This window comes from Zootermopsis nevadensis, unplaced genomic scaffold, assembly GCF_977971745.1.
Source record: "Zootermopsis nevadensis isolate Lab colony 2312 unplaced genomic scaffold, Znev_1.0 Znev_ptg000001l, whole genome shotgun sequence".
NCBI lineage: Eukaryota > Metazoa > Arthropoda > Insecta > Blattodea > Termopsidae > Zootermopsis > Zootermopsis nevadensis.
In genome coordinates this window covers 21,717,328-21,729,404 of record NW_028259133.1, presented here as the reverse complement: position 1 = coordinate 21,729,404, position 12,077 = coordinate 21,717,328, and the positions used below count along the sequence as shown (strand labels likewise).

The window sequence follows — 12,077 nt, the reverse complement described above, 5'->3', positions numbered from 1 at the left end:
GGTCGGATTATTATTATTATATATTGAGGGGTAAAGCTCATTAAAAATGTCGTTTCGTCCTTTAAGCTCGTCTCTCAACACAAAACAAACTTATTCTCAGACATTCTTTTACCTTCGTTAACTAAGGAATATTGTTACCCCGCTTTCCGGCCCCCCCCCCCAACATCATTTTTTGTAGTTCATTTCCGCTTATTATTGTCTGGGGTTACAATGACAATGGTTCGTTGCTTCTGTAGTGTCTTGTTGTATGAGTTTCTTTCTGGATTGAAGAGAGACGTAGATTCAACAATTAAAATGAGCAAAACTGGTTTCAGATTTTTATTGTTACCGCAAATAAAACTCGCATTTTACAAATTCAGATTGCGCGTTCCTTGTCTCAGGATCTTCTGTGGAATTTTATGCTCACAGAATTTGCGTTATCCACTCCCCCCCCCCCCCCCCCCCCGAGCGGATCCTGGGATGTTTAGCTCAACAGTAGCTCAGCTGTTGAAATTAACTGCGTACCGAAATACATGAACACAGAATTAACTTATCTGTTAGTAGTTAGTTTGTATGTTTTTGTTGCAACATTTGCGTTGTATTAGAATCATTCTCGAAAATGTGTCGTCACTTCGATGTCCTCGTAATGTTTTCGAGAAGCAGACAAACCGCGGTCCGTCTGAAGTGATGCACACACAGACAGACAGGCGGCCGAGGTACCGATCCTCACTACCTGGACCTGTCACAGGGCGTCTGACAGCGGGGTGTACCAGACCCCACCCGCGCCCAAATCCCTGGACTCCAGCTTCCTGTCTGACGACGTGTCGCTGTTCCACCATCAGCGGGACCCCGACCAGATGAGTCTGTCGTCGACAGCCTCCAGCACCGGTGGACCGTCCCCTCGCGACCGCCGCTGCGAGGTTACCGGCTCCAGTGTCTACATGCCTATGGCGCCGAGCCACGGACACAGCCCGGGCTCCAGCACCAAGGTGTCGGTAAGTCTGGGTCGTGTAGCACGCATGGGGGCGAAAGCAACGCGCATTTTGTGACGTCACTGTGTCCCGTTGGAGTAATTTTGGCGCTTGTGTGACGCGGCAGTGGCTGACCTTTCAGCCCCTCGGAATACGGTGGCTTTATCGCGCCCTGGTATTTGGCAGAGGCGCCTTTCGAGGACAAAGGTCGACCTTCAAATGTTGGCAGAGAGATCCACAGCGCGGGTCGGATCGTGGCAACTGCGTGTCGTTTTGAGTTCCATTCTGTTCGACGTGTGAACGAAATGTTTTAGCTCTAACACCAGCTCAGAGAACCTCGTTTGTCCGAGGAGCGTAAGGTAATTAGTTCTTTATACATTTCAATTATACGAACTTATTTCTTCAAGTTACTTTTATAGTTAAGTTATGGAACATAAATAATATTTTATCCGTCTTAAGTCTATTTTTATAATATCGTTTCTCATGGATTAGGAGATGCCTCTGTTTTAATAAAAACTAATTAGTGAAATAATTATTGATAGCAGAATCATTATTTTTAATTAACATGCGTTTATATCATCATTATGATATCCATTGCGTTTGTTTCTTAGTTACGAGAAATTTGTAAGTGTTTCATTTCAGTTTTTGACTTTTGATCGCATGCTTATACGTGTAACATGACACATCGTCTGTGAAAATTTTGAGTCCGTCCGTCAGCTGACTTGCCTTTCTTTCAGCCAACCCCCCCGAAGAAGCCACCTCGACGCAACCTGTCCGTTTCACCCACCCACCTCCAGACGTCAATGACGATGTCAGCCGACAGTGGCGGGGGTGCGTACGAGTACCTGTTTCTCGCCCGTAGCGGAGTCCGTAGCCACGGCGACCTCGACGACCTGCAGTGTCTGGGCACGCAGACCTTGGGCGGCGGTCGTCGGGAGGCGCTGCTACGGCACCAGGGCCGTAGCGTGGACCAGTACGTAGACATGAAACTACGACACAGCATCCGTGTTGACCAGCAAGCATCTGCCGTAGTAGCCGAAGCGTTTCACACGTTCAGAGGCCGTGGCGAGGACCCTGATGACACCGCAGGTAGGAAACATCTAGTCAGAGAGCAGCCAGTGGCTCTCACTTCTATGTACGAGAACTTCCCTTTGAAAACTCAGAATCCTAGGAGAAAGCTCCGGAGACATCCTCACAGTAACGACAAGGCTTATGAAAACTTCGAACCAACGCTGCAACGGGGTGCGGCGTCGGAGGGTGGGAAGGCGATCTCTCCGGTGGCGCCCGTAGCCGTCGATACGCCGGCGAATGTCAGAGAAGATGAGAACCCCACGTTCGTTTCGAGCGCGTACATCACGTTAAAGTCTTCCCAAGAATCGCTGCTGGATGAGCCGATCAGTGGCAAGAGACATCCAACAACCCCGACCGACGGCGACCACAAGCGCGTCCAGGTGTTGCCGCTGAGTCCGACCCACTACCAACAGCCCCCAACACCCGATCACCCCCCGCCGTCGGCCCTGCACGCAGAGAAGAGTATTCATGATCGCATCAGGCCTCTGAGTCAGGTACGTTGTCCCGGTAGACTGCCTGTTAACCTATTTTGCTTGTGATACTTCAAATGTTACTACGGATTTACCTGTTGTTTTTTGTGTCGAACTTCTGCCCTGAAGATGGAAACAGTATGTTTTCCCACGAAACGTTGGCGTCGACCTACCGTACAAGTTCGTGTGTGGTGTAACTTCTCGGAAGACCTACATCGATATCTTTTTCGTCGTGACGACCTCAAATCTCGCAGTTCATCCGTGATATCAGTTTATGTTGACGTCGTTAGCAAAAAATTAGGGCGTTTTTCCACTCTGACGTCGTGCCACGACCGATTCTAGATCATTTCCACGGCGATGCTAAAAAATTCGGTAATTATGATTTGTAAAAAACTTCTGATTTTTTCCCGCCTGAACTCCTATGACTTACCCCTCTCCACCCTGGCAACGTGCAGGTGTTATATGACGCTCGTACTGTAAGCGGAACCGACATGTTCCCTTTTAAAACTCTTATGTTGGAATGACTGCCTTTAGCCTATGGAATGTTTGTGAACGAAATATTTCATCAAAGACGAATTCCTAGACAGTCAGGTGACACCGCGCGTAACTGTTTCCGAAGAGACGCGAACCGCTGAACTACGTACCCGCTTTGAAGTGGAAGGCGATGTTTGTTAACTGACTTGGCTTTTGATCTGTCAGCTGTACCCAAAGTCTCTCTCGTTCACTGTGGAGTTCAGTGGTCGGTCTTGGGTTACAGCACCGCAAGAAATCTTTCGTTGCTTTCAAGCGTGGCTGTCTGTTAGCCGCAAAAGAGGTTGCTGACAATAGTGCGCACGGGGACTTTGCCGAAGACACGTCGTGTGTCGTAGACCCGATTTTAATTTGGGCTAGAACGGCATAAGAGTCAACTGTGAAGACATGTAACTGTGGCCGGAAACCCCCAAGGCGAGATTACCTGGGGGAGAGACAGAGTGGATTGGAGGATAATATTAAAATATATCTTAAAAACATAGGCTGTGGCTCTGAGGACTTGATCTCGTGTGTACGATGATAAAGCTTGGGTTTCTTTGAACGGTGTTTAGTACTAAATAAGTTACCAGGTCTTCGTCCTGGCTTCTCTAGAAATATATTGAACTTAAATAATGAAACTGCGTATTTGTCTGTGATAAAGTTTTATACGTGCGTCTTTAATAAACTTCGCGGGCGATGTTAACAATATCAGGACATTTTAACGTAGGTTATGAATGCGTGGGGCATAGTTCTCCTGCCCCGTGCATCCTCATAATCACGTCGACGCTTCTTTGTACATCTTCATGGGCGTCGGATCCTTAACTTCCAAAGATTCGCCTCTGGTCTGTTGCCAAGGCATTGCAGTTTCTACCTGATGCCATGATTACTGTTGATTACGACGTGTAGGCCTGTTTTCCGTCTAGTTGCTTTGCTCCGGGAACAGTTCTCTCACGCGAGAAACGTGGTGTACTCTGTCTGTACCCGGAGTGCAGTAATGGCCCCATTGCCATTCCTGGAACTTCATTGGTCCTTACTGTAAGGGCGCTACCGGATAACATGCATGACTGAATGTTCAGAACGCGCGAGCTGGGGGGGAGGGGGTGCGTTAACATATTACCATGTCGGGATGCCAGATTTACTCAGGTAAACGCGCGTGGATGTGAAGTGCGCTTTGAAAGATGAATTGCAACCCCCCCACCCACCCCCAACCCGACGTAATGCGGCTTCTCTGATCTTGTTCACTTTCTAGCTACAGGGTGTTCCAAATGGTTGTTCACAGGATCGCGAATTTTGACTTAAGAGTAAGGAATGTCCGTAGTTGAGACGCGGACTTCTCGTTGCGAACGTTTTGAGTCGTAATGGTGGTTGTGAGGGTGAAATCAAGGTCATTTCTGTGTATTGAATTACCACACCCTGTACTCTTACTTCTAAGTTATATTTGTCACTTAAGCTGTTTTGACGATGCTCGGACGAAGTGGTAGATTATTATTCCATCTATTCACCACTTTATAGGGTATTTACTTCTATGTACCTGAGGAAAACCTTGCTCGCTAAGGTACAGCTATTTCTGAAATACATTTTGTTTTTAATACGTGTTACATGTATTGTACAGATTTATCGTGAGGGATGAATATATATTTTACATGAGCGTCTTTCGAATGGTTTTCGTTATTGTTAGGTTCATCGCCGAAGAGAACTCAGTTGTAAACACGTAATACGCCAGTTTGTGTTCGCCTGTTCCTTTTGTTAAAATGTCTTTCCTTTTTCAAAGTCCGATTAATGTTTTTTTGAGACGAGTAATTTGTTTCTGTCTAGACTTAAATTACACCTTTAATAACATCTAATTCGCTTCGTTGTTAGACTTGAACATGGAACGAAACTATGCAGTAAAGGACCAGAGTTCAAGTTTACTTCTTATGGTTTTATTGTTACATTATAGCAAGTCGTTTCGTGAGCTTGGCTTATTCATTTATGTACACCCTACTTGCGAGGAAGGGTGTTTGTGGGTGTTTTGCGTTCTTTAAACCAAGTTAGTTCGTAGAAACACAAAGTTGAAAGAGTTACTTTGCATCTGATGTATGTAACCTGAAGGTTCAATTTCAGCCTTCTTCAAGAAGAAACTTAGAATCTCGCTTTCAGGAGTAGGGATGCGTGAATCGTTGAGGTTGCTTCTAGAACAAACTCATGTGAAGCTACAGCTGTAATATGAATGGATGGAGCTCTGTTACTTCGCAAATAGCTAATTAAAACAATATTCCTCTTGAAATAGCCGTCTATTAAACGTGAATGGAAGCTGCAATTCATTTCGTTCTGATGCTGCTTCAGTGGGCCTTACGTGGGATCAGGAAGGATGCTGGGTGAAGATCTGGCAGTGGGGGATCGCGTGTTCGACTCACGCGTCAGTGGCGTTTTCTAACATCTTCATCGAGACGGCTACGATCAGGGTTTTACGAATTACGTGGAGGACTTATTCGAGGTCTAAGGGCTGCCCAAATATTCCCAGCCTTTTATGGAACCTGAATGTTTCGTACCGATTTTGCAAGCTCTCACCACTCATGAGTCATGAGTCAGCTGAATCCAATCCACGCCTCATGTTCTGCACCGCTAACAAGAATGTCCGGCCCTGTAGAGGTCCTGAGCCAGTTTCTTCTTCCTTTCATCCTGTCTCCCATATATCAGCCTTGATGTTACATTCCCATCTTTTTTTGGTTTTCCAAGTGGGCTATTTCTTTCTATACAAAAAATCGCGTGTCAGTATTGAAGACTGCAAACGTCTGTTGATTGATTTTTATTTGAAATTACTGTCTTCAGGGATCTCGCGGCGTGAGGACTAATTGATATTAGTCGACGTTTCGTAAGAGCTTGCTGCTTCCATCGTTATGGTGATAAATTTTTCTGATACGTCGGTCATTATCTGTTAGACTACACTGTGATAGATCCCGAAAGACCGCTGGCTACTTACATGCTCGTCGCCGTGAGATATCTAGTCTAACCATGGTAATGAAGTTTCGGGAATTTTGTGAGTAGCCTCTGGCGTAGTGACAGGGGCTTTTCCCCGTTGAGCTGGTTATGTGGGAAAGGGGGCGGCGCGATTATAAATGGGCCACCGTCATGTCATGTAGGCCGTTACCGAGTGCAGATTTCATTCGTACCGAAGTGATATATCGGATGCTTTCCAACTGTGCCACGTATTTCCGTGTCGCTAAGGAAAGAAGCCTAAAGCAATATTGTAGTAGAGAAATCCAATTATTACATACTCTGTGAGCGACTCCGAGCTGGCAGGAGGCACACACACCTTGTTCAAGGCGAGTCGCGTTGCTCAGGTAGCGGAAAGCGGAGACGCCTCGCGTCTCCGCTGAGAGGAAAAGCGATACATAGGTCTCGATCGACGACCTCTGACCTCCTGCTCCTCTTTTTTTAAGTTCCATCCGTAATTAGGAAGCCTACGGTGACGCTGCTGGTTGCACGGCAGTCGGGAAGCTGGAGCGAGCGTGTGGTTCTTATTCCAGGCGAATGTGGAATTGGAATGTTTTGCGATATTTCAGGTTCTCACGGCTGCGAGTGTGAAGATGTTGCGCCATCTTGTCTGGATTTTCGTTTGCTTCTATGGCGTCAGGTGTCGTGAAAAGTAACGCGGTCCTTACAGAGGAACTGTAAGATGTCCTTGCTTTTTTGTGTGCTGTGCCGATAGAGGGTTAAGTCCAGAATATCGTTTCCTCTCGTACGCCAACACCAGAAGATTAAAAAAAAGCGTTCTGAGAAGAAAATTCTAACGTGAGAAGGAAGTAACATGGAATGGGGAAAATTACGTAAGGAATTATTCCATAATTCCTTATCCTGTTACTTTCCTGATGAAATCAAGGAGGATGAAATGATGTGGCATGTAGCATGCATGAGAGGTGGGAGCATTATCAAAGAAATTTGCACGAGGTTGTAAACTGACCTGGTGATGGGGTCTGGTGCTGGGCTTTTGTGAACCTTCGTGTTTCATAATTTAATTTTTTAACAGCTGAGCGGCTGTCGTCGTGTGAAGAAGGGTCCTGCTGTGGTGGATTTGTGTCGTTTTTCCGCTGTGATTGTAGTGTGTGTCGTCTGTAATTGCTCCACTCCACTCGTCATGGGCTACAAATCGAGTTTCAGCTTCCAAGAACATACATAAATATATCCTGCTAGTTAATCTACGTCTGCTTGTGTTATGTGCTGTCTAACACCCAGGAGGAGGGCTACAGGATTTGTTTAGGTGTAATCACGGGTAGCATCGTTCATAAATCTGAAACATCAACCGGGTACAGTGTCGTTTTCAGAAAATACTTTGTATTCAAGGAACAGACAGACTCGCACCGGTATCCGATGACAGAAATGCGGGACAGTGGACACTTCAGTTCCAACATCTCGATGGCTGGGTATCTCGTGAGTTTCCTGTAGGGGACATTTTGACGGCAGTGAAGGGATGGGCTGGTTTCCACGGCCTCATAGTTCCTGAGACAACTTACGATTTTCAGTTTTAATTACCATAATTAACTCCATGGTGCAGTGTCCTTCGTGACAAGCTGACAGTCGCTCAGCTTGTCAAGAAATTGCTATAATTCGCTCCGTCATACGTCAACTGGTGTAAGCCTTTCTGTAGAATTTTCTCCTGAGATTTGTTGGAACACCCTTTCATTAGATGCGAGGTTATCACGGGGATAAGGATGTTGATGTCTGTCTTCTGGGTACTAACGCCGTGTGGACGTTTCGGAGGGACATCCTTCATCGTTCTTCAGAACTGAGTCGTCCTGCCTACAAGACAACACGGTGCTATAACCCAGAAGACGAACTTTGACATAGGCTGATCGTGTCTTTGTCTCCCCCCCCCCCCTCCATTTTATCGATCTGTGTCCGTCGGCGCCTTCTGCCAGATTTTTTGGAATCTTCCCCTGATATTTAAATGTCACCAGGTTGAGATCTGACCTCTCGTAGATTGCCTTTTTTGCATCATTCCTTTCGGAGTCTTTGCAAGTCGCCTTCACGTCTCTACCTGCCTGGATTCTCCTGTGTCTATCGCAGCTTTAGATTTCGTTTCGAAGACAGACCTGAACAGAGTTTGTCACCCGCACCGGCCACTTTTCACGTATTTGTAGTCTAAGTCAAATAGCGAGACTGAGTTTTTGTTACATACAGCGACGTTAGTCGTGCTGATTTGGAGTAAATTGGAATTTCTGTGGGGCTTTTTTAATGGCGTATCAAATAAGCTTACTTTATTTGCATTATAGAAGCCAGATTTTTTTCAGTTGTTATGAATAACTCTAAATAAAAATTGATTAGAGGTTACAGAATCGTGTGGTATAAGATAGCATTAAAAATTTAATTAAATTTGAAGATAAGTGTTTATCACAGATCATTTACGAAATACGAGCACTGTAATAATTTGTTTTTGTTACAAATCTCCGTATGATCTTGGAATATCTTTGTCATGTAACGTGTTTTACTTGACAGTTAAACAGGTAGAAATGCAAAGTTTTTAAAAAAAGGTCACCTTCTTAAATATTTGAATTTTATTTAAGAACTATTTGTAGGGATATTTATTTACTTGTTTGTGTATTTGTTTCTAAAACGACGCTGTCGGTGTCTCAGACTATACAGCGTCGAAATGTGACCGCGATGAACATACGAACTTTCATTGAATCATGCCACGTGGTCCACGACGTGTTTATCGTGCACTTAACCGTTTTCTCTTTGGGTCAGGTGTCGAAGCTGCACTGAGGATCACCGCGGAAGGCGGCTGTAAATTTGGTTGAGACTGTGTTGCGCAATGTTACCGTGTTCCGAGCTGCTAACGTCCTTCTTTTGTCTCGCGTCGCCTTGCCAACAGGAGTACAAACGACGGTCCAGAGACATCGAGACGGAGGTGGAGGAAGAACTTCTCCTTTTTCCGTCACTGGACGCCTCCAGTGGCAGCCTCTCCAGCAGCGTCTCCCTGTCCGACAAGAGTGTCTCCACCGACAACAACGTCGAGGAGTTCTTTGGAGACGCTCCTTTCGCAGGTCAGTTGGTGCGAATCTTTGCCTGCAGGGTGTAGTCACGCATTCGCTGTCAGTACAATTCAAATGTCATTTTTACATCAGGTTGAATTTTTTACTCCTCGCCCTGATGATGGAAGCAGTAAGCATCTCCGAAACGTCTGTCGATTTCTACACGGCGCAGTATCCCAGAAGACAGTCATTTTGAGGTCGAATTCCGTTATAAATATATTGAACTTTGTTCAGACTCAACCGTCAAGTTACAGGTTCCAGAGAAACGCTCTTGAAAAGGTCAAAATTTTTCAACTCCTGTACGGTCATCTTCAGGTGTGCGAGTTCATTTGCACTTTAGCGCAAGTCACAGCATCGCTTACGAAAGGTGATAATAATGTACAACCTGGACTGACTTAACACTAAAGAATGCGTCAAGGACTGTCCCTGAGGATGACCCTACAGAGGTCGAAACATAAGGGGCATATAACGAGTATAAAATTGGTAACTGTTGCGTTTGAACAAAGAAATAACATCTTAAACTGGTTCATATTTTTCGATCTATTCTCAATTCTACTGATTAAAAAAAACACATACAACATTTCGAAAGCTATCTCTGCTGCCGTCTTCAGGTGATAGTAAAAAAATCTAATCTGTTGGGTCCATTCGATAAAACTAATCTCAATTCGGGGGGTTAAAATCATAAGTCGCTCTTGCATGGAATGTGATGCTAGGTTAAAACAGCCGTTGACTTAGGCCTGCGTTTGTTTTAAATTTTTGTAGATCTTCAGGTGACATTTTGATAATTCTCCGTTGCTTTATTCCGTGTTAAAGTCAGTCAGACATCTTGACTCTGGCTTTTCGCCGCGGACACTGCGTTAAGTGCCAAATGATTTGAAGAGATTGGCGATGGACCAAATGGTATTTGATCAGTTTTATCTCCGAGTTTTACTTCTGTTTTCCCTCCCGCAAATCACCATTTCACCATCGCTCCATATCATCATCTATCACCGCCCCACGGGGTGTGCGATATCCCTCACCAAGGAGCACATCATCAAACCCTCGGTCCTAAGACAGGGGTCTCAGAGTAAAGGCATTTCTCATTTTTGTTGGTTGCATCACAAAACCTTTGAGCAAAAAGGAGTTACGAGCTAGTGCATGGTTGCATGGACTGGCGCATTTACGTTTTGGATTTGTGGTGTCGTAATGATTAACTCTTATGGTTTCCTTAACAACGTCTGCTTTAAGTGATTTTCATAAAAGAAAATCAGTAGAAAGTGTAAATCGATTAATGCCCGAACCAGAATTTTGTAATTTCGAAATCGGGAGAGACTTCCAAGTTGTCATTTTCAAAGACTGCGATAAATTTTCCGTGATAGAAATAGTTGAATTTTGTAACAGCGAAAGAGTTCGGACGCACTGCTCCGTGAACTGTTTATAGCCTACCGAAACGTCTGCTCAAGCACTCCTCGGTACCTGCATGTCCATTTGCATGTCTGGGTACCCCGTTCCTGTTCCTAGTTTTTATTTTGTTTTGTTTCGGATTGTTTGAATGTTGTAATGCATAATAAAGCGAGCTTTGTTTCTGTTTCTGTTTTGTTTTGTTTTGTTTTGCACCATTAACACTTTTTGACCTAATTGCCAGTGTCCTGTTTTCCTAATTAGATTGTGTAGTCTGTAGTGTGTTAAGTTGAATCTGTCTTTTCTTTTCCTTTCGTAACACTCGGTGTGTTAAAAGTGACGATGAGGGAGAACGGAAAATAGATTTGCACTTTTACCAGAAACTGCTCGTTTTAAAACCGATTGCAGAAATTTGTATCTCGTGTTCAGTTTAACTCGTGGGACCATGTGTCATACAGCCTACTGCGCTATCAAATAACAGTGCAGACACTATAAATGTACGTTGTCTTCCTCCTAGCCGTGTATCTGTACTTGTTATCAGACATCTTGAGTTTTTGCTGCATGTACAGACGTCAAAGGTAAGTGTGAACAAACTGATAACTGCTTTAATAACAAGCAACTCGACATTTTCCCGAAAGAGTGCATTTGTGTGTTTCGTAATGGTTCTCAGGATAAACAGCGATTAATTCCTTAAATAGCGTTAGCCAATTGATCTTTTTGTCGAAGAAACGTTGTGTTATGTTGAGTTTCGGATCGAGAGGAGAGCTGGGTTTAAGACGACCGGGGTTCGATCCCCGACAGGGGCAGAGCATTTTTTTTTTTCCCTCAAGCTTTGCGTCCAGACGGTTCCTCTCACTGGGGCAAAGCTCGACCGCGACGTGACGCTGACCACTCACCCCCATCTAGTGCCGAGGTCAAGAATGACTCGGAGCTATGTCGTCTCTCCGCCCAAACCGCCTACATGGCGTGTATCGGGACAGCTTCACTTCGGCTTCAGAGGGTTTGGGATGGTATCTTTCCGAAATTGTTTCGCCGGTGCGCAAGATTTGCGGTGTTTATTTAGCGACACCTGCTACGAGGCATAGTCGCTTGATAACATTACAAGGTCGAAACTCCTGCATGGTTAACGCAGTCAACTGCGTATTTGAAAGATATCCCTTCGTTTCGAAAGTATACATTTGATACAAAACAGGTTTTTGTACGTAAATTGCCTTGACAAAATATCTAAAAATATTCTTCTAAACATCTTTGTAAGATTACAAATTACGAAAGCTCCTCATCATCTAGTTTTCTTCATCCGAAGAATTGCACTAACTTTTCTCATTCGCGTTAGTAATTATTGTTTTAACAACAGTTAACTGTCTCAATATTGCTGACACGTTCGTTAAGTATCTCAACGGAGTAGTACCACTTAACGTTTAAAAATAATCGCTAATATATCCACAGTAGTTTCCATAGCAACCAAGGCCTATACGATTATGGCACAGCTGTTAACACACATCCGTTGCATAATTGGAGGCCTCTCTCAAGGCTGCAGTGACGCTTGGCGCTGTAATAGGCTCTGCAGAGGCGTAAACAAGTCGCAAGTGGAACTTGATTGATTCCTCGCTCATACACAGATCTTCTGGACAGACTGTTGCAAAGGAAGTATTTGTTGGGGGAGATAAGAAATGCTTGTAAAATTT

At 44.6% G+C, this 12,077-nt stretch overlaps 1 protein-coding gene across 3 annotated transcripts in view; it reads left to right on the top strand.

The window, feature by feature from the left end:
• LOC110841577 (ankyrin repeat and SAM domain-containing protein 1A-like) overlaps positions 1 to 12,077 on the top strand; it is a 63,006-nt gene that overhangs the window by 25,612 nt on the left and 25,317 nt on the right. For 2 of the 3 annotated variants that reach the window (XM_087346332.1, XM_087346331.1), the window contains exons 8-10: positions 728 to 974; positions 1,688 to 2,515; positions 8,853 to 9,024. In XM_087346332.1, coding sequence (XP_087202458.1) covers positions 728 to 974; positions 1,688 to 2,515; positions 8,853 to 9,024 — 1,247 coding nt within the window. The remainder of the gene's footprint in view (positions 1 to 727; positions 975 to 1,687; positions 2,516 to 8,852; positions 9,025 to 12,077) is intronic. The other variant, XM_087346335.1, reaches the window with a different exon arrangement.